This window comes from Microcaecilia unicolor, chromosome 2 (genome assembly GCF_901765095.1).
Source record: "Microcaecilia unicolor chromosome 2, aMicUni1.1, whole genome shotgun sequence".
Taxonomy (NCBI): domain Eukaryota; kingdom Metazoa; phylum Chordata; class Amphibia; order Gymnophiona; family Siphonopidae; genus Microcaecilia; species Microcaecilia unicolor.
Genome location: NC_044032.1, coordinates 129335366 through 129362838, shown reverse-complemented (window position 1 = coordinate 129362838; position 27473 = coordinate 129335366). Strand labels below are relative to the sequence as shown.

The window sequence follows — 27473 nt, the reverse complement described above, 5'->3', positions numbered from 1 at the left end:
ACTCTATGGTTGCCTCAATCAGGCCATGTGAATTTCTCACCTCCTTAAATCTCACGGAGACACATCTTCACACTCTGATCAGGGAACCCCACTGTCACGGAACGCCTAGCACCCACCTGGGGTTACCCTGCAGCCACCTGGAGGGTCTGCCCCCAGCACTGCTCAGGCTCGCCGGCACCTGGACATATGCTCTATACTGCACCCTCTTCCCACCGTCTGAGTTCCACTTTCCTCTGGGCTAGTCTCCCAAGTTATTCCCCGGTGATTTCTAGGATACTGGGGCTACACTCTCAGGGGTCCCACAGTTCCTAGAAAGCACTCGCAGACCACCAGGATTCTTAGTTCATGACAACAGAACCAATAAGCTAACAGGTTTATTGTTACAGTAACACAGTGAACATTTCAAAAACCAGATAAATAAGTATATCAAGCAATAACAGATAACCAAAACAAGGATGAACATTAAAGCTATCTAACACTTGTTACTACCTGGGTAGCACCTGGGGATTTCAGGCAGTTATCTGCTCACAAGTCTGAACAGGGTCTCAGGACAGAGATGTCTCTCCTCTGTATCTCCACACAGAGACTAAAGAAAATCTAGTACCTCTTGGCTAGATTTGAACTCCAGGATCAATCAGAGCCCAGAGCACCAACTTTGAAAGTTTCTGGCCAATTGTACTGCAAGTACGACTGATAGAAACAAGTATCAGTGGAAAAGCCTGTTCTTCTAATTTTTGTGGATCACTTCTCATATTGTCCACTCTCTCTGGGGTGTCCACTCTGTTGCAAATCTTCATGTCTTCCAACCCTTTGGCAATATTGTTCACAAAGACATTGAAAGAAATTGTCCCAGGACTGATCCCTGAAGCACTTTGCTACTCACCTTTCTGTCTTCCAAGTGTAGTCTATTTACCACAACCCTCTATCAGTCAACTAGTTTCTGTCCAGTTCCACCACCTTGGGTCTCATTGCCAGCCTGCACAGTTTATTCATGAGCCTCCTATGAGAAGCTGTATCAAAAGCTTTGCTGAAATCCAAGTAGACTACATCTATTCCTCAATCTATTTCTCTAGTAACCCAATCAAAAATAGCCTGCTTCATTTGGCACAATATTCCTTTGGTAAAGCCATGTTGCCTCGGATCTTGCAACCCATTGGATTGTAGAAAACTCACTATCATTTCCTCCAGCAGTATCTCCATTACTTTTCCAGCTATTGAGGTAAGCCTTTACTGGCCTGTAGTTTCCTACTTCTCTGTTACCACTTTTGTGTAGAGAGACCACAGATGCCCTTCTCCAATCCCATGAACCTCTCCTGTTTCTAAGAATCTATTAAAAAAGAATCTTTAAGAGGACCTACCAGATCTTCCAGAGCATCCTCGGATTCCTGTGATGTATCTCATCTGGCCCCATGGTTTTTTCTTTCAGTTTGTCAAGTTGTTCATAAACACTTTTTTCAGTGAATGGCATTGTATATCTTCCGTTGCCATATATATTTCTGTAGCCAACTGTGGTCCTTCTCCAGGATTTTCTTCCATGAACACAGAATAAAGATAGTTGTTTAGCATTTAGCAAAGAGGGAAATAAGGCTAGCGAAAGCTTAGGCGAAAGAAAAAAATGGCGAAAGACTTAAAGAGAGGTGACAAGACCCTTTTTTAGATATATTGGGATACAACCCAGGACACTGAAGGAGCTCAGAGAAATCCTGGCGGGACCTTTTAAGGATTTATTTGATAGATCTTTGAATCAAGATAAGGTTTCCCAGGAGTGGCGATGGTGTATGTGGTCCCTCTTCACAAAAGCGGGGACATGGAAGAAGTGGGAAACTACAGGGCAGTAAGCCTCACTTCATTGGTAGAAAAAATAATGGAGTTGATGCTGGAGGAAAAGATAATTAACTTTCTAGAATCCAACGGGTTGCAGGATCTGAGGCAACATGGTTTTACCAAAGGAAATCCTGCTAAACAAATCTGATTTCTTTCACTGGGTGATCAAAGAACTGGATTAAGGACATGCTGAGGATGTAATCTATTTGGATTTCAGCAAAGCCTTTGATACGGTTCCTCACAGAAGATTCCTGAGTAAGCTAAGAGGGCTGAACTTAGGACCCAAAGTGGTGAACTGGTTTAGAAACTGATTGACCGACAAGTGTCAGAGGGTGGTGGTAAATGGAATCCGCTCGGAGGAAAGGAAGGTGAGTAGTGGAGTGCATCAGGGGTTGGACTGGGGCCAATTCTGTTTAATATATTTGTGAGAGACATTGCTGAAGGGTTAGAGGGAAAAGTTTGCCCTTTTGTGGATGACACGAAGATAACCAGTGTTGGGCAGACTGGATGGACCGTAGAGGTTTTTATATGGTGTCATCTACTATGTTGCTATGATATTTTTGCTTTTTCCTATTACACTGCACATGGTGGGTCTTGGCAACTTTGTCTTACATTTCCATTTCCAACCTTTCTGTACCCGACATACTTGAAAAAGTTATTTTTACCTTTCTTTATATCTTCAGCCGTTTTGTCGTCTTCTGGAGCGGAGGAGTAGCCTAGTGGTTAGCGCAGTGGACTTTGATCCTAGGGAACTGAGTTCGATTCCCACTGCAGCTCCTTGTGACTCTGGGCAAGTCACTTAACCCTCCGTTGCCCCTGGTACAAAATAAGTACCTGAATATATGTAAACCACTTTGAATGTAGTTGCAAAAACCTCAGAAAGGTGGTATATCAAGTCCCATTTCCCTTCCCCTTCCCTTCTTGTCATCTTTTTTTCCCCCCTTTATCTAGTATTTTTCTTGCATTCTTCTGTGTTGTGTGAATTCTACTATTTTTGCCTTTATTTATTCAGCCACTTGTTTGGAGAACCATATCTGTTTCCTTTTTCTCTTGCAATTATTTACTTTCCTTACATAATGAGATGTTGCCATTTTTATAGCTGCTTTCGGCTTGGTCTACTGTCTTTCCATTTCCCTTATTTCCTTCCATCCTACCAGCTCTTTCTTCAGTACTTCCACATTTTATTAAAGTCAGCATGTTTGAACTCCAGTACTTTGAGTTTTGTATGCTTGCACTCTGTTTTATCTCTTGTATCAAACCACACAGTGTAATGATCACTACTACTCCAGGTGGGCACCTATCTGAACATGAGAGACATACTCTCCATTTGGTGAGTACTAGATCCAGCATCACTCTTCCTTCAGGGGGTTCCATCACCATTTGTCTGAACCAAGTATCTTGGAAAACATCCATGATCTTTATATTTTCTGGTTCTGCAGGTGGGATATTCCAATCCACATCTGGCAGGTTAAAATTTCCTCGCAATAGTCTCTCCCCTCTTATTTCTGACTTCTGGATATTTATGACCAAATCTCTGTCTAGCTTCTTTGTTTGAGTTGGAGGTCTATAGACAACCCCTGCGTGTTTGGAAGTTCTATCATTTCTTTACAAAATGATCTATATTCCTTTCTCCTTTCCCCAAGCCCCCTATATTGTTATTCACAAAAAGGGCTGGTCCTCCACATTTTTGGCTATGTCTTTCCTTCCTAAAGAGATCATAGACTGATATGGTTGTGTCCCGTTCATGGGTTAATGTGTCTGTTTGAACAGCATTAATTACCAAGTAACTATAAGATACAGTTTAAAATTCTCTTGCTAACATATAGGGCACGCTACACTGGACGACCATTGTGTTTATCTTGTATGCTTATTCCTAATTACCCTTCCTGCACATTACGGTCCTCAAATACTAATCCTCTAGTGATCCTGTCCAGGTGCAAGATTAAGACTAGAGTCTTCATGATCCTCAGCCTTCAATTGCTTTGCTCCTTCCGTATGGAATTTTCTTTTTTGAAAAATTAAAACTGGGCCTTTTTTTTTTTTTTTAATCAGGCCTGTTCTTAGGTTTTTTTTTTCTGTTTTTTTTTTTCTGTTTTCTTTTTGGAAAAAGTTTTGAAATTTTACATGTACTGAGCATATGTGAACTGGACAAAGCTATGTGCTATGCAGTCCCTCTCTACTGTTCCTTTTGATTAGGAGCTATTTTAGTGCAACTGTTTTAACAGTTGACTTTGAACTTGGTCTGTTTTTAAGTGTAGCTGTTACATCTATGCTTTGTACACTACCTTGATGTGTTGAACGAATGGTGGTCTACCAAATCTCACAGATTTAAGTACTGTTTCATCTACACACAAGCAGTGGAATTTGTTGCCAGAGCAGATGGTGTCAATCCTAGGAGTATAGATTCATTTTAACTAGTCTTGATCAACTTTGTGAAGAACATGTTGCTACTACTTGGGTTTCTTCCAGGTACTTGTGACCAGGATTGGCCACTGTTGGAAACAGGAGACTAAGCTAGATGAACCATTGGTCTGACCCAGTATGACTATTCTTATGTTCTTATGACATCTCTGTTAACAATTATTTATCAAGTAGACGGATTGCTACCTCTTAACATCTGGGAATTCATAGGGAATGCATCTCCACTTTAGGATCTGTGGTCAAGATTGGCTACTGTTGGAGACAGGATGTAGGGCTCAGACTATTTGGTCCAGTTTGGAATTTGTTACATTCTTAGAGTGAATGAAATTCATTTGTAGTGCTAGGGTTCCATGATATGTGGGTAGCTCTATTGTCATTGCCAGATGCCATTATGAGACAATACTTCAGAACACAGTTCAACACATACTCAGAAGAAAAATATTTTATAAATAGTATAGAAGGCCCATGAAAATTGTGCAAGTATGTTCTATTGCTTTTTTTGGTTGATCGGTGTTGGAAACCTTTTAATGTAATATACAATATGATACCTTATTTAGCTCAACTAAACAAGCGGTTTGATGTGGTTTACAAGAAAGAGATCGGGCAGTTCCTAGGAAATACAATAGTTAGAGTTAAAAACCATAAAAATGATTTTAAGAGAGAGCTATTCATCCAAAAATCATTTAAACAAATGCATTTTTAAACTGTTTTCTAAAACTCGAGTTATCTGAATTCAATCTAAGATTTAATGGCAAACTTCCATATCTTCACAGCTTGATATGAAAGCAGAGAAAACTAGAATTTGCATTTTGTTAGTTGCAAATGGAAAATGTATAATCAATTAGCTTACATTAATTTTTTCTTTAAACAGGAAGACGGATAGGCTAATGGCAGTAAATAAGATGCTGACATGCCTTGAATAATTCTAAATACCAGTGAACAAAGTTTAAACAATCAATGAGGTTGTATTGACAGTCAGTGTAGAGATTTCAAGAGAGGAGTAGCTGGTTCCCATTTTCGTGCATTAAAAATAAGTCTTTAGAAGTCCCTAACCCTGATTTGCTTGTTTTCGATGTTGCAGGTTAAAGCAGCAACTGGTGAGGAGGTATCAGCAGAGGAACTTGGAGGGGCCGATCTACACTGCAGGTGAAGGAGAGCAAATATAGTAACATAGTAGATGCCGGCAGAAAAAGACCTGCATGGTCCATCTAGTCTGCCCAACAAGATAAACTCATATGTGCTACTTCTTGTGTATACCTTACCTTGATTTGTATCTGCCATTTTCAGGACACAGACCGTAGAAGTCTTGTCCAGAACTAGCCCCATTTTCAGGACACAGACCGTAGAAGTCTTGCCCAGAACTAGCCCCACCACCCAAACACCAGCCCCGCCTCCCAATCTCGGCTAAGCTTCTGAGGATCCATTCCTTCTGCACAGGATTCCTTTATGTTTATCCCACGCATGCTTGAATTCCATTACCGTTTTCATCTCCACCAAATGAATGCTCTTTCTTTTCTTAGTCTTCATTATATAAAAAGGCGTTTAAAAAATGAATTTCAGAAGGATCAGATTTCTTCAAAGAGGAAATACATACAGGAATATATTCTATATAGTTCATTTAGTTAGGCGCTGGGATACCGATTCTGTATCAGTTAATGTGTATACAGTTGCCTTCAGTTAAATGCCTAACTTCAGGTGCGAGTACTTATGCCAGTCAAATGGCCCCAGTAAATGCTCATGCTTAATTGTAGGCAGTTATATGTGCATAGCTGCAGGTATTCTGACTTGTGCATGCAAGTGCAGGGCACGCCCCTGACCCGCTTATGCCCCTCCCAGATCCACACCCCCACCCCCTTGCAATTGCATTCTAGAGAATTTGAGCAGCCAAGTTACAGAATCCTGACTAAGAACAGTTATCCGCGTAACTGCCAGTTGTTGCCAATTAACATCAGTTAGAGCCAGTAATTTGTTAAGGCCAAATAACATCTAATCCATTAAGTTATGCGCACAGGTGAACTTATTCTATAACTTGGGCACATAACTTTGTGCTCTCGGCATGAAGTTGGATGTGCTAGTTACTATAATTGGGGGAACAGAGGGTAGTTCTATAACAGGATGCCTCATAGGGGCCTACTTTCCTTTATAGTGAAACCAGGTATATTTGTGCAGTATTTAGGCACAAGCACTAAGCCAGCTGTAGAGCTTGTGTGTTAGCACCTAAATGCCAGAGATACGCGCATAACTTTAGTATTCTATAAGTTATGCGTGCAAATGTGTGCCCTGCTAATGCTTTGTCCCTATTTATCATACTATGCAAGAGAGTGCCAATTTACAAAATAGTGCTAAGGCACAACTCTGGCATTAATATGTGTACACATACGTATACTTATGGTATTATTCTAAACACACGTGTAAATGTTACCCCCCACAATGCTGAGAGCAGAAAGATGCTGTCTGAATACTCAGAATTATCTTTGGGTTACCCCTAACAGTTTTCACATTGTAGAAAGATACAATAATATGAGGCTTCACAGCATAAGGTAGTAAATAATGTGCATTTTTGTAATATGTTGTTCTTTAAGCTTTGAAACATATGGCGTGATGGGAAAAATTATGTTTTTTGATGGCAGATAAAAATTGAAATAACTTGTCTGCCCACTTGCCTTCATTTAGGATTGTAATTGTCTCTGTTTTCTTGGAAGCACAATAGTCATTCCCCTGTTTTGAGCTGAAGCTCCATTCCATGCAGGTTACCTCAAACTTTGTTTCTATCCTCTTGCTATTAAGGACTTTTCTGTGCATTTCAGATATACACTGTTCTTTCTGTGAAAAAATATTACCTGATGTTCTTGAGTAGTTTCATCAAACAAAAAGCGGAGAGGAAAATCCTCACGCAAATTGAAGACAATACAAACAAAAAAGTGAGGACAAATGTGGAGGGAATCCAAAAAGCTTTATTAATAACCATAAAACGACCCGACACAGCCGTGTTTCGGCATGTGAGCCTGCATCAGGGGTCAAACAAATCTCCTTTGGTTGTTACTTGATAAGAAACCAAGAAAAAATCTGGTTATGGACTTCCTGCAAATTCAAAAATTAGAGAGCTCAACATATAATGCGCCTCAATGGCAGTATACTGAAGTGACGTCAATAGTACTATTGCGGGAAGTCCATAACCAGATTTTCTCTTGGTTTCTTATCAAGTAACAACCAAAGGAGATTTGTTTGACCCCTGATGCAGGCTCACATGCCGAAACACGGCTGTGTCGGGTCGTTTTATGGTTATTAATAAAGCTTTTTGGATTCCCTCCACATTTGTCCTCACTTTTTTGTTTGTATTGTCTTGAGTAGTTTCATATCATCTCTCTTATTTTTGTGTTTTCTTTTCCTTTGGAAGCCTTTTTGTGTTTCTATGTTTCTATTAATAAGGGTAATTTCCTCCCTAGATGTGGGCTGGATGGATTCTGATCTAAATGCATGTTTTTGTGGTTTGGCTTTCATTTGTACAGAAAGTCTGGAGTAACTGATCACTATGCTTTAGATGATGCACATGCACTTCATCTGGCCAGAAAAATTGTGAGAAGTTTAAATTATCAGAAGAAATTAGATGTAAGTATATTTCACAATATGTGTATAATGTGTTGTTGCTAGCTAAAATATTTGCATGCTTCCTTTAAGATAGTATTATTTATATGTAGTAAAGTAGTATCCTCATTACGGCTTATGCTCTGATGAACTGTTGCAGGTGACAACAGAAAAACCCGAAGAACCTTTGTTTCCTGCTGATGAGTTGTATGGAATTGTTGGGGATAACCTGAGAAGAAATTTTGATGTCCGAGAGGTATGAGTAAAAACACACAAGAAGTATCATATTTGCACAAACATATTTCTTATTGGATAATAACATAGTAAATGATGGCAGATAACGACCAGTCTGGTTCACCTAGTCTGCCCAGTAAGATGGCTAGAATTTTCCTGGCTGATATTTGATCTGTCCAGTGTTTTGTTCTAACTTTATGTGATTATCTAGCCAGTTAGTTGCCGGAATAATACCACTATCTGGCTAGGTTGCTGCTATGTCTCCTGGCCCACCCCTAATATAGCTGGTTAGGGAAAGGCTGGTTAGTGGCTTATGGTTAAGTTCTGCTCAGTATCCTCACATAGCCCTGGTCAAGCGATTTAAACTGCCGGGAGCCTCTCCTGGCCATTTAAATCACTTTGAATATTGGGCCCATAGTTGTTTTTTTTAAGTACTACTTGGCAGAATTCAAGCTACAAATGAAAAAAATGGGGACATTCTCTGAAAATAGTGCAGATTTCTCATTGATGAGCACAGTCGAAATCAGGCACACAAGTGGCTGATATCATTAGACAGTATTGGGACAGAACTCAGTACTAGTCACTATATCAGTACAAGGTCCCCTTCTTTTCATTCAACTCCAGTGGGTTCACCAGATGCAAGGTAGTTGTTCCAGCTCACCTACTCAGACGGGTTCTTCTTACTTTTCCATATCTGGGCAATCGACTTAACAGCACCATCCCAGGATCTGGCAATATTGTTGAGAAACAAAGCCTTAGCCCTACTTCAGTCCTTTTGGTCCTCAGTTCAACAAATCCACCACCCTCCTGCCTAGTGGTTAGTGCAGTGGACTTTGATCCTGGGGAACTGAGTTTGATTCCCACTGCAGCTCCTTGTGACTCTGGGCAAGTCACTTAACCCTCCATTGCCCCTGGTACAAAATAAGTACCTGAATATATGTAAAGCACTTTGAATGTAGTTGCAAAAACTTCAGAAAGGCGGTATATCAAGTCCCATTTCCCTTTCCTTTATATAGAAAATTTGCTTCACTGGGGCACTTCTGGAGACAACTCAGGCAAAGTCAGCAGCTTGTTTATTTTTTTTTGTATTATTATTAACTTTTTTATTGAGACAGCAAGCTTGTTTAGTCTGTTCAAATGGTTTGATGTGACTCTTGGGTCATAGTCAAAAATTCTAGAGCTTATGGCATATTATCTCAAAGTGAGAAGATCACAGTGGGGCTAAGTTTTAGTGGAATCAAACTTTCCAGTCTTTGTAGGTTATGCTGTAGTGGGGACTCACGGAGGACAAGCTCATCAAGGGACTTTCCTTCGTGCTGTAACCACAGATGCTTAAATCATTGGGTAGGGAGCACCCTTGCCACACAACATATGCAAGGAGCCTTTTCAAAGGCTGGGAAACGTCTACATACCAATCACCTAGAGCTGAGAGCAATATTTTTTTGCACACGACCTTCACTGTCAGAAAATACCGATCAAGACAATCAGGTGGCAATATTTTATATCAAAAAACAAAAAGAAGTGGGGTCTCTATGACACTGCTGAGGGGCAGCTTACATGTGAAATATTGTAATACTCAGTCATATGTCCATCCAAGTAGGTTCTTAGATTGTAACTCTGGGGACAAGGAAATGAACTGTACCTGAATGTAATGTCCCTTGATCTACCAGTAAGAGGGAGTGAGCTAAATCTAAATAATATATAATAGCTTAATGCAGACATAGCAATTAAGAGAACCACTTACCTGATAGCTCCTCTGTTTTGTTACCTGTTTTAGGTCATTGCTAGAATCGTAGATGGAAGCAAGTTTGATGAATTTAAAGCTCTCTATGGAGACACATTAATTACAGGTATAGGTGAATGACATCCTTCATCATATATGCATTTTCTGCTCATGATCAAAGGTCCTATAAGTGTAAAGTTTAAATTCTACTATGAACTCCAACCTTGTGCACAAAAGGGCAGTGGCGTTCCTAGGGGGGCTGACCCCCCGGGGCGGATCGCCGGTACAGCACGCCGCTGGGGGGGGGGGGCGGGAGGTGCTGCACGCCTGTCCGCTTCGTTCGTTTCCATGCTCCCTCTGCCCCGGAACAGGAAGTAACCTGTTCCGGGGCAGAGGGAGCACAGAACGAACCTAGCGGACAGGCGCGCGGCACCTCCCAGCGGCGTGCACCCGGAGCGGACTGCACCCACCGCCCCCGCCCCCCCCCCCCCCCCCCCCCCCCTTGGTACACCACTGCAAAAGGGTTTTAGCAGGGTTTTCCTTCAGGGGACCATAGAAAATAACATAATTAGCATGGCAGTAGGTTTTCTTATAACTCTATTACTGTAATAAGTGAAATTTAATGTCTTGTGTATTCTTTGGCATTGCTGTGTGCTGGTCTAGTTTTACGTATGAGTCCTTTATTCCTGCAATTTTAGTTGCTGGATCTGACCATTTTTTGACTCTGCAGTTTCTCTCCTGCTCTTTTTGGTCTTCCAGCTCAGTTGGAATCCTGGCTAGGAGGAACTGGTGTCTTGAGTCTTCCTTTGCAGTTATCTAGGGGAATGTTTCCCCTTTTATTTCTTCCCTTCCAACTTATTTTGTTCCAGTCAGTGCAGCACCAGCCTTCACCTGGGGAGGGTCAATATACTAGGGCTCTGCCTGTGATCCTGCAGTTTAATTGCTTGATGCTGCTGTTGCATGATGATTGTGACTCACTCACCTTTAACTACCATGAATGATGTCTCTGTAACATCCCCAGCCCTGGCCACCGCAAGAGGTGGAAGAACTGAGGGGCTGGTGCTTAAAAATAACGCCAGCACTAAAAGGGGGTTAGCGCTGGGTTTGCACATACGCCGTGCACTCAATGTTCTGCTATTAGCACAAACCATATTTAAATGCAGTCATTATTTACTCTGCAGCTATGCCCCCCCCCCCCCCCAAAAAAAAAAAAAAGTTTCTCAAGCCCGTTTAGCATGAGAAACTTTCTGCCGGGTCTAGGGCAGCGTTGGAAGGATTGGTTGAGTGGAGAGGTGTCTGGCAGCACCCCTTCTCTCCTTCCAACCTGACTACTCTGCATCAAAGACCCCCAACCCATTTGAAAATCCCCCCCCCCCCCCAATGCCTCATGGTCCAGTGGTTTGCCTCTCTCTCCCATCACAAGTCCTGGTGGTCCCATGGTGCCCCCAGCTAGGCTAGGCCCAGCCCACCCAATGACCCTGCCCTCCCAGCCACCTTGACCTGGTGGTCCAGAAGACCCAACGCACCCCCCCCCCCCCAGACGCCTATACCTTGTAGAAAGCAGAATCAATGTCCACTTGCTTCTACTTCTCCGGATACCATCTTGAAAATGATGTCGCCTGCCCCATGCGGAGCATAATGGGAAAATGTTTGAAGGATGTGTGGGAAGGTGGTTGGGTACTAGACCACAATGGAATATTTTTAATTGTGGATTTTGGGGGGGGGGGGGGGTGTCACTTCACGTCAGGTCCAATCATTGGGGAGAGGAGGGCGGGGGGGGGGGGGGTCTGATGGTCAGCCATCAGGGGGTAGGGTGGACAGGTTGGGGGAGAGAGGTAGTGCCGATAGACACCCAGTCCTCTTAACCCTTATACACTGCCCTGGACCCTGGGGTTATTTTTCCTATGGTAGTCACGCAGGCAAAATTTATTTATGTATTTATTTTTTTGCATACTATGTTGATAGCAAATGCATTACATTTGCATTCATTTCAGTGCAGTTGTGGTCAGGGTTTCCACCAAGTTGACACATGCACTGAAACCCTTTCTGCATTATTATCCCATGGTAAAACTGTATTAAACCTGCGGGAAGCTTTCTGTATCTGCACCTTTGTGATCTTTTCAGACTGCAGAAATTTTTAGGGTCATTTAATAATACTCAACTATTATTTGTTAAAGGATTTGCCAGAATATTTGGCTACCCAGTGGGAATTATTGGTAACAATGGAGTTCTTTTCTCAGAATCCGCAAAGAAGGCAAGTACACTGTCTGGTTTTCAAGTTTTAATTATAGTATGTCTCTTTTGCATTTTCAGGAAACACATTGAACCAGACTTTATTGAAAAACACTTTGGGCCCTGTTTACTAAGCAGAGCTAAGGGCGCACTAATGTTTTTAGCATGCGCTAAATGCTACAGTCACCCAAAGAAACATATGGGCAACTCTAGCGTTTAGAATGCGATAATTTTAGCGCATGTTACAAACACTAGAACATCTTAGTAAACAGGGCCCTTTGTCTCTTTAGATTAAACCCTATTGACTTAACCACTCAATGTGAAAATAACATGAATAACAAAAATACTTTTTGTCAGTGCAGAAAACTGGCATTAATTTGGAAATAAAACTGAAGATTTTTGACTCCTTTTATATATGTATGTATCCGTTTCTAGGCCACCTATTACCTAGGCAGGTTATAATAAAACATGCGTAGTTTTAAAACAACACAGAACTATATATAATAAAACTGAGTCATCCCATATCCAGTTTCCAATTATCAGAGCTGCACAGTAAAAAAAAAAAAAAAAAATACCATATGTCTAGCACTGTACCCAAAGACTCTTTACAGCACTATTGCAAAATCCTGTAAAAGCAGATACGTTTTAAGATGTTTCTTACACTGAGAAAATTCAGTAAATGCAATCGTTCAGGCAGCTGATTCCACAAAGATGGCCCAACAACAGAAAATGGGTTACCTTCGAAAGCTAATCAAAATACATATTGGTTAGTCCAATAAAAAAATGTATCATCTTATTTTCATTTCTCTATTTTGATTTATTTCTGTTTATTACCTAATAATCACTCAGTTTATTTTAACATGATGTGACACAGACAGCTGTCACCGTCCCTCAGACTGTAAAGCCCTAGTCGGGCAATAAAACTTAAGAGCCTGCACCAAATAAAAGTGAGCTGATCCAAGCAAAGCCTTAAAAACAAGAACCACCAACTTGAATTCTAAAACAAACTGGAAGCCAGTGCAGAGAAAATTAACACTGGAGTAATCTTAATTTTTATGTTCAAATCTGTTTATTGAACTTTAATAGAGAACATGCAACAATACCGTCAGCATAGAAGGATCATCTATCAAATTAATGCGTGAAACCACTGTACATTAAGAGTGAAACAGTCATTCCTCTAAGAGTTGGAATCAAATGTAAGTAAGGTATAGTATGTTTTATTGAGAAAGCTGGACACTTATACTCTCTCGGCTAATAGATAAACCAGTCCTTCAACCGCCCTCCCCAGGAAACCAGGAAACAGTTATATTAGGATGACAAGGATGCCCTTCCCCCAGTCAGAAGCAGAAGGATTAGAAGGAATTAAGAGTAAGACTTTGAGCCCTATGGGTAGCAACTGAATATATACCTCAGAAATAGTTTTTTTGTGCTGCAAACTGGCATTTTGCTGTTCCATCAGCTCATGTAATTAATTACACGAGGCCCAGAAGGAAGGCGCATCTGGATTTGTCCAAACACCAAATATTATATTTTCCCCAATACCCCGGCCTTTCACATCAACAAATGATGACCCCCGATTGGGCAATCTAAATATCTCATATTTACCTGGAAGAAATCCCACTGGGGAAAGGGGAATCGGATGATTTAGCAATCTTTACAAATAGCACACCAACACCAAAAGATTTTCACTTTTTTTTTTTCATGCATTCTGGTCATGTTCTAGAGTTAGTTTCCTGAATACATTTAAAAGAAATCAGTGTATCTATTCTGCCCTATTTGTAAGCCTGTTCTTGAGAAAAATAGGTCAGTTGAATAACCTGGTATTGACATTCTCTAAGTGCTACACTAACTGAAATTTCTGGGATTCTCTTAGGTAAACTGCGGAAAAAGGCGGGGTATAAATGATCTGAAATAAATAAATAAATGATTCAAATCTAAAACCTCTACAGGCATGCCTAAATCTGTACTCCAGCGTGCTGTTAATGCAAAATAATCTTTTGCCACATATAAATTACACAGCTCATGATGAAGTGGAGACACAGAAAGTCCATCCTCTGGAAATCTATCAAAAAATTGGTGCAAATGCTCAACCAAATAAGAGCATAGACCCTTAGTATTCAAGGACTGCACATAATGTTGCATTTGTTTACAGGCAAAAACAATCTCCTAGACCTGAGACATGCTGATATTGAAATCATTCCCATCTTCACACAAGACATGCTTAAATAGGGTAATGCCTTTTCGGCTTCCAGTGACTAAAACTATGATTCTCTACAGCTGGTAAGAATGAAATGTTACCGGAAAACCACTAGATCACCTCCTAATAACTTCACTGATGCACTCCAAGCATCCCTCAGAAGGTGTAGCAAAACACTGGTATGCAAGTATTTTGGTAGAGTATTCAGAGGAGCATGTAATAAAAGAATTAAGTGCCATGACTTCAAAAACTCTGTTTTGTAATTCTTCAGAGTTAAACGCTTGACAGTTTAAAAAACACTCCCCAAGATGCCGAGTTAAACATGCTAAATTATATTTACTAATATCTGGAAGTCCCATCCCCCTCTCTTGCAGGAACCATATAGAAATTGTAATTGAGACTTTGGCCATTCCAACAAAATTTAGAAATTAAGTCATTTAAGCACTTAATATTGTTCTTTAAAAGACATATAGGCAATAATTGAAAGATGTACAGTCAGGGAACAAAATCTTACTAAATAAGTTTATTCTTCCATGGATGGATACGAGAAAAGCTGACCAGTTATTGAAAAGCTTTTTAGTGTGTTCCAAAAGAGCCTCAAAATCCACTCTATCTAGCTGTGAAGTGGATTTAGTTAACTTCATTCCCCAAAAGCAAAAAGAACAGTTAGTCCATTGTAAAGGGAAAGCTCTCCTCCAATATCAGTAGCTAGTGCCAAAATGTGTATGAAGATTAAGTTTAAATCCTGAGAAGTCACCGTACTTGGAGAAGCTTTCCATCAAGATCCTTAATGATTCTTGAGGTTATGTGAGATGGACCAAGAGATAATTGGCAAAAGCATATATCTTAAATTCTTGCTGGCCAATGCATATTCCTTTGATCTCCAAATTATCCAGAATCTCTCTTATTAAATGGTCTAAGATTAAATCAAACAAAAGTGGAGAAATAGGACAACCTGACAAGTACCTGTTTGAATAGAAAAGACTGGAGATAACAGATCATTTACCCAAATCACAGCCCCAAGGGCAGAATATAAAGCCCGAATTGCAGCTCGAAAGAATCCATCTATACCATATCTCTCAAGGGTTCCAAACAAAAAAAGTCCCAGGCTACCCTGTCAACATGAAAACTGATGAGAAAGGAAGACCCTTTACATCATTCAATATATTCTATAGAAGTCAAAATCATCCTTAAATTTTTGATGAGAGTGTGACCTCTAACAAATCCCACCTGCAGTTCCGCTATCAAAGAGGGTAACACTCGTGCTAATCGGTTGGTCATGATTTTTCAAATAACTTTGCCTCCACATTGAATAAGGATATTGGAAATTAAGAAGCTGGTTGCATCGGGTCTTTCTCCTACTTCGACAGCACTACAATTTGAGCCAATTGAAGCAAAGTAGGCATCTCTCCCGTATCTACAATGTAATTAAACATTTGCTTAATAGCTAGGGCAAGTTCATCTGCTGAGAACAGGATATTCAGGAATTGTTTAGTATACTCTGAAACACAAGGGTGAGGCACACTTTCTAAATACGTCGTGCTATCTAAGAAAGTGTCTGACGGTTTAGTATAGAGTTGCTGAAGATACTCCTTAAAAATATTATTGATCTCCCTGTCAGTTCGTACCAACATACCTCTACCGTTATCCAGTTGTTGAGTAGATGATATCCCGTTTGCTTTCTTGACTAATCTGGCAAGCATTTTCCCACTTTTATTGCCATGAAGGTAAAACTGAAATTTACAGTAAGCTTAAGATTTTAAGTTCAGGTATGTATGAGTTCATTGAGTACCTGTTGGGTAGAGCAGCTTTTTGCTGGGGAGTGGGATAGACTCCGTAGAAATGACGGTCCATTCTGATCTGTCATTCCAATCATAAAATCTCACGGACTCTTGCCCTCTTCTTGAAGTTGGAATATGCTGTAATTTCTCCCCTAAGTGCAGCATTTGCAGCCTTCCAAAATAAAACAGGATTTATCTACATGAGCTATATTGTGTTCCTTATAGTCATTCCATTTTTAATCAAAAAGTCATGAAAATCTGGATTATGATAAAGTAGGGAGGGAATTTCTATTGGAATGGCCTCTATGCTGCGCTTCCAAGCTCTATAATCAAGAGCATCACATGATCAGAAATATTATATGGGCCAATCTCTGCACTCTGTACATGTGGGAAGAATACTTCAGAAAGTGTAACCAGTAACCAATTCTTGACTGTGTTGCATGTACACACAACAAATGCGTGTAATCCCTGTCACTTGGGTGCAGTACTCTCCAAACATCAATCAAGTCCAAGGTGGAACATAACAAGAGCAGCCCTCTCTTGAGGCAAAGGATGAGAGTTATCTATCACAGAATCATAAGCGCTATTAAAATCTCTTATCAAAAAGAGGGAGATGCTGCTGAGAGAGTAAAGTTCATGTAAGAGAGTGATAAAAATTATCATCAAAATAAATTGGAGCATAAATATTACACAATAATAATTCCTGGTATTCTAGCATAACTGTAGCTAATACATATCTGCCAGCTGGATCAGACCAGACCTTATGGACAATAAAATTAAACATCTATCTTTTTGGACAATTTTCAGCATTCTTAGTAGACTGGCCACACAGACATCCCAGCAAAGCAGCGGGGAACCCTAGGGAGCACTGCAGTGGATTTCACATAAAAGGTCCCTGGTACACATTTATTTATTGCATTTGTATCCCACATTTTCCCACACGTTTGCAGGCTCAATGTGGCTTACATTGCTCCGCCAAGGTGTCACCAAAACAGAATAGCATATACAATTATTAATTTCATAAGAACATGGGAAACATAGTGTATAAAAGCATCATATATAAAGATAACATTATCGGAATAACAGGTAACGCGGCAGTGTATTAATGTTCAAATGATGGATCGTTATGGTATATTCTATTAAAGAGGTGAGTCTTCAAGGATTTCCGAAAGTTAAGTAGGTTGTGCATTTTTTTCATAGCAGTTGGTAGTGCATTCCATAGCTGTGTACCTATGTAGGAGAAGCTCAAATCTCACCGTTACCCCCTGGTATGGTGATCCCTCCAAAACCCACCAAAAACCTACTGTACCCAACTGTATACCACTACAGTAGCCCTTATGGCTGCAGGTGGGTGCAGTAGGTTTTTGGTGGGCTCACACTTTCCATCACAAGTGTAACAGAATGGGTTATGGGCCTGGGTCCTCTTCTCTGCAATGCACTGCACCAACCACTAGGCAACTCCAGGTATTTGCTTGCGTCTCTGATAGGACTAGTCATAAAATCTGAAGCTGTCATAGAGCCTGGTATGTACTATTTCTTTTGCGTCTTTGGAGGGTCGGAGGGGGTCAGTGATCACTGGGGGAGTAAGTGTGTATGTGTGTGTGTGTGGGGTCATTTCTTAATCCCTCCAGTGCTCATTTAGGGCTCCTTTTTGTGACTTATTTGTTATTAAAACAGGTCTAGCCAAAAATATCTAGGTTTTAGCCTTGGATATTTTTAATTTGTTGCATTAAGGCCCGAATCCTGCCTCTAACATGCCCCCAACATGCCTCCTTGTGATTTGGACGAACTTCAGACAAACTGCATAAAAAAGCTTCTTAAAATGGATTTCAAAAATAGCGATTTAGATGTTTTGGGGGGAGGGGGGAGAAAACCGTCCAAAATGCCTCTTTATGCTTCTTTTTGAGCCCCATAATCCTTCAGGAGGAGAATAAGTACTTTTTTTATTCATTGAATATTTTGAAATGAAGTTGAGCTCTCTTAAGCCTTAGTTTTAGTTTTTGAAAAAAAAATTGACTCTGCTCCTGGGAATGCATCACACATATAAGTTCACACTTAATTGTTGGTGCACATACTTCTATGCGTGTGTACAGTTGCATGATTAAGGGGCTCATTTTCAAAGCACTTAGACACACAAACGGGCTCATTTTCAAAGCATTTAGACTTACAAAGTTTCATAGGTTACTATGGAACTTTGTAAGTCTAATTGCTTTGAAAATACGCCTCAAAGTATGCCCCCTTGGTCTTGTCTATGTTTAAAAGAAGTTTAATCTGTGGAAAAGCCTTTTAAAAATAACTTCTATTGTGTGTTACGTTTTGTTAAATTAGTTTTTTGGGTTTAGAAGGTAGCCCTGTAGAAGTCATTTGCCCCTCTCCTCCTGCCCCCACGCCCAGCATCTGTGGCTGAGGCTTTTCTTTTCCCTTTATTGGTCACAGGTCTTGTTCAGTTACTGTTCTGTGAGTTTAAGGTTATCTAATCTGGCTGACTGGCAATTAAATTAACCTCAGACATATCAGAAAAGCAGCTGGGAAGATGAAAGATATAAAAAAAAGCATGGTATTCACTGAAAATCAAAATCTACCACTTGTGACCTTGACATTTTAAAGTCTTTAATGAACAGCTGCATCCAACCTCTTCAAATGGCTACTTTTCCATCCTTATTTCTATCCAAGAACTGAAGTGCTGCTTTAAATAGGGAGAGGGAATCGCAGAGGAGAAAATGGAGAAGGGATCTCAAGTTAGAAGGTTAAGAGGAGGATGGGAGATGAAGGGAAATGGGACTTGATATACCGCCTTTCTGTGGTATTTTTTGCAACTACATTCAAAGCGGTTTACATACATACAGGTACTTATTTTTTTGTACCTGGGGCAATGGAGGGTTAAGTGACTTGCCAACAGTCGTCACAAGGAGCTGCAGTGGGAATCGAACCCAGTTCCCCAGGATCAAAGTCTGCTGCACTAACCACTAGGCTACTCCTCCACTATAGAGGGAGGGGAGGATAAGTAAAATCAGGGCGTAGAGAAAAAGGGAGGAGGGGAGGGAAATGGAAAAGGAGGTGATTCAGGATCAGAATTAGTAGAAAGAGTTTATTCCATACCTCTCTTTCCAACATGTCTTTTTTTTTTTTTCATTCATACCATACGCACACCCCAGCCATCCTTTTCCTATAGTTCATTTGATCCACACCCCTTTCTCACTCTCCCTTATCTTCTTTTTTTCTTTCTCTTGACGTCCCTCCCACGTTATCCTCCCACTCTCTCTTTTATCCTAGCTTCACTTGGTAGGAGGAAGAACCACAACGCAACCAAGAAACTGGAAACAGAACCCCTACGTGTAGACCAGGAAAATCCAAGAGTAGAGGTGAACCAAAAAGACACTTCCAGCCAGATAAATAATGTGTGAATCTTTATTGGGCATTCAGAAGATCCGACACAGGGCCGTGTTTTGATGGAGGACACCTGTCTGCCTCAGTGGTCGCTCACTCAAAACAGGGTATCTTATGTAAGTTGGTCCAAAATCAACTCTATAGAACTGTGGACTGCTCAGCTCTGCATTGTGTAACAAAGATGCCTTCAGAACTGCTAAAATCAAAAACAAGGAGGAAGAAACCATTGACGATACAGTACCTCAGATCACGTCTTCCTCCTCTCACTTTTTTTTTTTTTTTGCTTTGTATCATTGTCACATTTTGTACCACATGATGCTGTGAGCTGGAAAGCAGAGAGGGAGAATGCATCTTAAAGCATAATTCCACTTCTGTGCTCAGGAGCCGAGTTTGCATTGGGTGAAAAGCGACTCTGTAGCCCTTGAATTTCCTGCTATAAAGTTTGTTAGACTGTTCCTACCATCTGCTAGCAGGGGCTGCTTTGGGCCTGTCAGCGCTCTTGACCTGCACTTCCTGATGGTGTCCATATTGTCTCCTGGACACTATTTATACATTCCTAGTACAGCACTTGCCAGAAATTAGTCATCATCTGCATCTTTGTTGCAATAAATTTTTATTAGGAAGAATTCTTCAGAATTAACAATATACCATCCAAGAACAAAACTCAGAGAATTTCTGGAACAATCAAACCTAAAATCCTGTCTCCTCCGCTCCCCCATTTTCAAGTGACAAACACAAAGAGAAAGGGCATACTGTTTTATACCTTGGAAACCCCTTATCCCCGCCCTGTGTCAATAATCTTTAACAAATAGGACCATTCTTCATGTGTCGGGTCATAGTTTTCTTGACTTCTGTCCTTAAGTTGCTCCTTCTCCCCCCACCCCAGAATTCTCATCTTCAAAAGCCAGTCTGCCAGTGTTAGACCATTGTTTTGCTTCCAGTGAGCCATAGTAGCAGTCTTCGCTGCAGAGAGGCACATCCTTTTCAGCTGTCTCTGCCATTTAAGTCCTTGGCTTATTTCCAAAGCCCAGTAAGCACCACTTTGGATCATGCAAGAACATCCCTCCCAAAGCTGTGGACCATATGCTGTGTAACTGCAGTTTAGAACTGCTGAATCTTTTCACCGGACCACAAGATATGAAAGAGAGTACCATGATCAATACCACTTCTCCAGCACGTCAGTAGTTGTATTGGGAAACATCGCATTTAATCTTGTACACAGTTATATCTGGTAAGTATTTTATAAGCATTCTCTTTCAACAAAACGCAGATTGAAGCCTTCTTAATTTAGAAAAAACAATTTTCCATTCTCCCGCACTCAGTTTTACACACACATCTTTCTACCACTTAAACATGAATGTATATTTCTTGAATTCTGTTTCTCTAATAAACTTATAAAGAACTAAAATCTGCCCCTTTATTTTTCTCATTGTCACCCTCAAATTCTTAAAGTTCCATATCCTCGGGATCTTCCCTAAGCCAGCCCTGCTTAATAAAATATTTCATTTGCAAATATGAAAAGTGGTGTGGTAGCCGTGTTAGTCCACTTTTAAAGGTAAAAGAAATAAAATAGAGAAAAGAAAATGATATCTTTTTTTATTGGACGAAATACATTTTTTTTATTAGCTTTTGAAGGCAGTACTTCAGATCAGAAATGAGCAGAGATTATAAGATGGATGTAGAATAAAGGATCACATACATTTACCATTTGGTGTGTCTTCCCTTGAGTAGAATTTAAGTTGGCATTTATATTCTTCGTAGGTCTACTAAGAGTTCAAGGTGGATAACAGTTATTAAAATAAAATACAAATATAATCAAATCCAAAACAATAAAAAACAACAAATTACAATTAATCATAACATGTTAAAATAAGGGAAACACAATTCCAAAATTCACTACCCCCAAAATGAATGGATTTGATTTATTTACTTTTATATTCATATTCAAATATAAGCATCAAAAAAGAGTGCAATAAAATATCCATAATGAATAACCAGTCAATAATAGTTCATTAATCGATAAAAGTAATTTCAGTGTGTAAAAATATCGAGGACAGTATTCATTGGCACTTAGGGTAGGAGTGGCTCCTACCTGGATAAATGCCGCTCACTAAGGCCAGTTGGTAAATATTAGCAATGTGCTGCTGAAAATGGTCACAGCCTATTGAACCACTGTCCAGATAGCTCTGTCCCTGGACCATCCTGGCACTAAAGTGGAGCTGGGAGTTACCTGGTTAACAGCTATATTCAGTCTGCTAATCGGTAGCTGTCTGGATAAAGTTAGGACAGAAAAAAGGCTGTCCTTACTTTATCCAGGCAGATACTCAGGTATTGGCCTGAATATTACCAATACCTGGATAAGTACCAGCAGCTGTTGTACACCTGGATATTCAGTGCCAGTATCTGGGTACAGCCCAACACTGAATATCTAGGTATAAAAAACTTGAAAAATGCTGGCCATGCATGCTGAATATTACCCCTATTATTTTGTTTTTGGAAGGCAATAATATTTTATGAAAGATGTCATGCAGCTTATAGAGAAAACTGCTATGTGGGAAAATGTGGGATGCAAATGTAATAAATATGACTTGAGACATCACAAATATGTTTATAGCTCTAGGGTGATTTTGTTGGCAGCTGATGCTTTGATATGATATGATAAAGTCTGGTATTATTTACAGTAGATTTCAGGTACTGTGTACTTTTTGGGCGTAAATAGTATTGCAGACCTGACATGAGGTCTGTAATAGTCACAAAAGAGTACTCAAATTACTTTTGATTATAATGTCCTTTGACTTTCCTATCTTGCTTTATTTTGCATAATTTAATTTAAATTAGTAATTAGATTTAACTGATGGCTTTAGAGGAATATTATGCCCAACAAGAAACCTGCTCTGGTTTGTTCCATCTGGAACAGACGTGAGGTATTAGGGATGAGGAGTGCAAGATAGTGACTATTGCTGAACTGTAACCCATGATATTCTCCATGTATCACCTCTTAGACTGTGTGGAGGAGACATCATAGAAAATCTAGCTCTTGCCGAACAACAAAACTAGTCCACATTTTTATTTATATCCTAGTCCACATTTTTATTTATACCTTGCTGGCTTCAGATTTTGAGGCACAGGCAGAGAATGGTAAGGCCCTGTTTTTTTTCCAGTGCTTTCCTCAAAGACAGGGAGGATCTTGGTCTCTGTAATTCTGTTTTCAAGGATGAATGCCACAGCAGCCTGTACTGCTCAAACACATCATGTGATACATTTTTAATGAAAAGTTGATATACTTGACAACAGCTGTGAGGGACCAGATTGTCTTCACAAAGCTGCATATAGGGGCTGTAGCTCTGTAATCCAAATACGTCCGACCAGAAAACACAGTTTTAAGGAACTTTGGATGGAGTTTATACATTTTGTTAGCCTGTATTGACTTTTACAATAATATGAATTGAGATAGATTAAAAATGTTAATTTTCTCACATGTAGTCCTGTTAATGTGCTAACAGGAGTTTCACCTTGCCCAAGCAAGTACTGTAGATGATTCTTTGGCACTTCAGACTTTCATTATTTAACATTTACTGTCTTCACAGGGAACACACTTTATTCAGTTGTGCTGTCAACGAAATATTCCTCTCCTTTTCTTGCAAAACATTACAGGTGGGAAAACCCTTTTCTCCTTCAGGTTCACACAAGTAGAATTAGTAGCATTTTGAATATAATACAAAAAGTCACAGCTAATTTCTGTTCATTCCCTATACTTTAGGGTTCATGGTTGGTAGAGAGTATGAAGCTGGAGGAATAGCAAAGGACGGAGCAAAGATGGTAACAGCGGTGGCTTGTGCCAGTGTGCCGAAAATTACGTTAATTATTGGTGGCTCCTATGGTGCTGGAAACTATGGAATGTGCGGAAGGGCCTATAGGTAAGTGGTTGTCCTTTAGAACTTCTTAGAGCTAAGTGTACAGTAGATTATTGGGTCTCCTGCCTCTTGGGTATAGCAGGGTTGAGAATGGAGTACATGGATTTGATACTTAGTCCTAGGTGAAGGGTTCATGGATGTATGCAACTTGGATCCATTATGTGCTTCAACAATTGGGGATGTAAAAAAAAAAAAAAGGTCATAATGTCTAGAGAAGAGGACTAATGAGTTTGATTTGGTACCTTCCAGTCCACGATTCCTATACATGTGGCCAAATGCTCGTATTTCAGTGATGGGAGGTGAACAAGCTGCAACTGTTCTAGCTACTATAGCTAAGGACCAAAAAGCAAGAGAGGGGAAACCGGTAAGTTTTGTTTAATGGATGAAGTTTGTTTGCTAATTGGAAAGTTGGGCTTGACAAGTCATATTGTGCTACTATATAGGCTTTACAGTGGTTGAAGGTGTGAAGGTGCAGTTTCCTTAAAGACATGCCTTGTTCTTTTCTCCTTTCTATTAAGACATTCTAGAGTGCAACTATTCCTCTTAGCCACCATGCTTGGAACAGACATAGAGAGCCATGCTGGGTAAATCAGGTGTAAGACAGGACAGTGGAAGGGATGTGGAATTGGGTTGCCTGTGGGAATTTACATGCTTATCTACAGGACCCGAAGTAGAATAATCTTAACTAAGCTAATGGGCCAATGTGGTTTTTGTCTGCTGTCATCGCCTTTGTTGGTACCATACTACTGGTATATTTTCACTCTTAAAAGAAGTCTAACTTCAGAACTGCTTTAGTGTTGTAGCCATAAATACATTTGTTGGCAAAACATTCACCATATTTTATGGGGAAAACATCCCTTTCTGTGAAGTTGGTGGGATCTGTTACCGCACAATAAGCAGAAAGTTATTTTAACGTATATTTTATTGAGAGATGTGTAACCTTCCTGTTTTGGAAGTATTTGGATACTAGTTTGGGGAAGGATAAGTTTTATTCTTTAACTTCTTCTGTGGCACAGAAAGACAATAACACCATTATGAACATGTTTTTTATTAATCACAGTTTTCTGAAGCGGATGAAGCAGCTTTAAAGGAGCCCATCATTAGGAGGTTTGAAGAGGAAGGAAACCCTTATTACTCCAGTGCAAGGTAATATTTATCAAGAATGCATCAAGCAACCAGGGAACACACCCCCTACACTAATTGTGGGTGCTGCTATATTATATCCATGAACCGTGTAGACTCGTGTGCTAATTGACAGCCTGCTGCTGCCATGCATTCATTTTTAACCTTGGATAGAGTTCTTGTTACAATGAGTTTGATATTTTTGAGGATGATGATAAATAGCTTTTTCTGCAGTATGTAAAGCATCATCATTAACAGGGGCTGGGTTGGCTGCTCCCAGTTATAGAGCACATGTAGCAGTATGTTTTTTCCCAGATTTGCATGCTTATCTTTATGTGAATAATTACATAAGTACATGTGTTGCCATACTGGGACAGACCGAAGGTCCATCAAGCCCAGTATCCTGTTTCCAACAGTGGCCAATCCAGGTCACAAGTGCCTGGCAAGATCCAAAAACAGTACAATACATTTTATGCTGCTTGTCCCAGAAAGAAGCAATGGATTTTCCCAAGTCCATTTTAATAATGGCTTATGGACTTTTCTTTTAGGAAGCTAGCCAAACCTTTTTTAAACCCTGCTTAGCTAACTGCTTTTACCACATTCTCTGGCAGTGAATTCCAGAGTTTAATTAAAAATGAGTGAAGAAATTGATTCGTTTTAAATTTACTGCTTTGTAGCTTCATTGCATGTCCCCTAGTCCTAGTATTTTTGGAAAGTGAAAACAAGTGATTCACGTCAACCCATTCCACTCCACTCAGTATTTTATGTAACTCTATCATATCTCCCCTCAGCTGTCTTTTCTCCAAGTTTATAAATTACTGCTCAGTGCAGCAGGTTGCTATGGGCAAATTTCTAAGCAATGCAACTTTTGTAACTTCCAGCATAAACCTTACAAATGTAGATCATTGTTTTCATCAAATTTCTATGAGGTCCTTTTACTAAGCTATAGTAAATGGCATCCTTAACCACAGACTGCAACTGAGCAAATCTCTTCATCGTTTATATCAGCAGATGTCTGCAGTTCATCAAAACATATATATTTTTTCTCCCAGGCCTACCTGTCTTGTTCTTGAGCTGGTAGATTTTGTAAGACGTGGCACAGATTGTTTACTGATGTAATGGTTTGTAATTTAGAATTATGTGTGCTTGTGTAACCATCCTAATTAATAGGCAGGCTAGAAATGAGACAGATAAAATATATGCCTGAACAAAGACGGTGCATTCCAGGTTGAGACTAGTCCACTGTTGCAAGTTATAGGGGCCCTTTTACCAAACTGTGATTAAAGGTGGCCTCAGTGCGCCCTTATGGGATCTTTCCCACACGCTTGAGGCCATTTTTACCGCATCATGAAAATGGCCAAAAATCCTTTTTTCTGTATTAATTGGCTTGTGCTAATTCTCCCATTAGTGCGTCAGCCCCTACCACCACCACCTATTTTGTAGATGGTAAGGGCTCATGCACTAATTGGTTTGCACATGGCAATGTAGCTGTGTACTAATGCGCCTACTCTGCCCTCAACCCACCCCAACACTAAAAAAATCAAGTTTATTTTAGTATGTGATAAGCACACGTTAGTGCTTAATGCAACTTAGTAAAATGGCCCATAGTGTTTTATTCCCATGCTAGATAATTGATTTATTCCAGGGGCTAAAAAAACACTGTTTGTATCTATTTTATGTATTTCCTGTGCTAATTACTATTTGCTGGGTTTTTTGTTTTGTTTTGCAGGTTGTGGGACGATGGGATTATTGACCCAGCTGATACCAGATTGGTTATAGCTCTCAGCCTCAGTGCAGCATTAAATGCACCTACCAAGAAAACCCAGTATGGAATCTTCAGGATGTGATTAGGCTACAGTTGAAATTGATTTGAAATATTAGTTATATAAATTTGAAGGTCCAATTATTTTAAAAATCTTGTAAAATAAAGTTTAAAATCATGTTCATATTTATTTATAATAGTCTTCCTTTTATTTGATGATAAAATAAATAGAAATGAAAGGAATCCACCCTTGTGACTAGAAAATATATTTCATGTATCTTCTCAGTTCTCAATACATCCAAACCCCTCTCCTTGTCAGCGATGCAGTGATATTTCAGGTACAGCATACCCCTTTGCCATCATAGCTGAACCCCCTGAATCTGCTTTTTTTAAGTTTAATTTTTACTATGCTCTGCTGCTCACTTTGTTTCAGTTTCCCATGCTTGTTTCCTTATTTCTCTGCACTGAGTCCTTCTGAAATACCACTATCCTTTTAGAATTCCTGTCTGTGTTTTTATATGCTTCTGTAGTCTTGCCTCCTCTTGTTTTCATGCCCTCCACTGCTATATCCCTTCACATTCTTTCCAGTTTTCCAATTCTATGTTGCTTCTGCCCCTCACACCAAAAAATCCTTTCCTTGATTTTGACAATTTTATTTTACTTCATTGTCTTGATATACTGACTGTCTTACACTCAACAAGGAAGTGGGTTTACAATGAAATAAAATGAGAAATGGGGGGAAAGAAGGAAAGAAATAAAATATAGGTAGAGATTGAGAGGGAATGAGAAGGATTATATATTCTTTGATGAAGTCGAGGGAAGCCGGTAAGGGAAATGTAGAAGAGGGACTTAGACTTGGCAGTAGTTTGATTAAGGCTGCCAACTGGATTCGATTCACAGTCTCTGTGCTATGACTGGGCCAAAAGGTAGATTGTTTTGGGTGGAGTATATTATTTTTTGCCCACAAAGTTGAGAAGATGTTGTGACATTTTTCTTCTGAGAATATTTCATAAACTATTCACCTTAGCCAAACATTAGCCATAGAGATTAGAAATTGGATGATGATGGGTGAAAAAAGCACATACTCTATCATGTTTTCAATCATTTAGAACCTAGCCCTCTATTCACTGCTTTTTTCTTTTCTCTGGAACAAGATCCCAGCATCTGTCCAGGAAACACCTCCAAATCGCTTATTAAAAATCCATTTATTTCACTTAGCCTTACATGAAACCTTTAGTGACTTACTTTTGTAATCCATTCCTATACATGGAGGTGTATTTTTGAAGCACTT

At 39.8% G+C, this 27473-nt stretch overlaps 1 protein-coding gene across 1 annotated transcript in view; it reads left to right on the top strand.

The window, feature by feature from the left end:
- The window catches only part of MCCC2 (methylcrotonoyl-CoA carboxylase 2), a 62609-nt gene extending 36245 nt beyond the window's left edge, over window positions 1–26364 (top strand). The window contains exons 8-17 of the mRNA XM_030193304.1: window positions 5327–5391; window positions 7755–7854; window positions 7991–8086; window positions 9842–9914; window positions 11965–12041; window positions 22972–23038; window positions 23145–23301; window positions 23548–23662; window positions 24359–24444; window positions 26150–26364. Coding sequence (XP_030049164.1) covers window positions 5327–5391; window positions 7755–7854; window positions 7991–8086; window positions 9842–9914; window positions 11965–12041; window positions 22972–23038; window positions 23145–23301; window positions 23548–23662; window positions 24359–24444; window positions 26150–26267 — 954 coding nt within the window. The 3' untranslated portion in view covers window positions 26268–26364. The remainder of the gene's footprint in view (window positions 1–5326; window positions 5392–7754; window positions 7855–7990; window positions 8087–9841; window positions 9915–11964; window positions 12042–22971; window positions 23039–23144; window positions 23302–23547; window positions 23663–24358; window positions 24445–26149) is intronic.
- Window positions 26365–27473: the final 1109 nt, after the last annotated feature.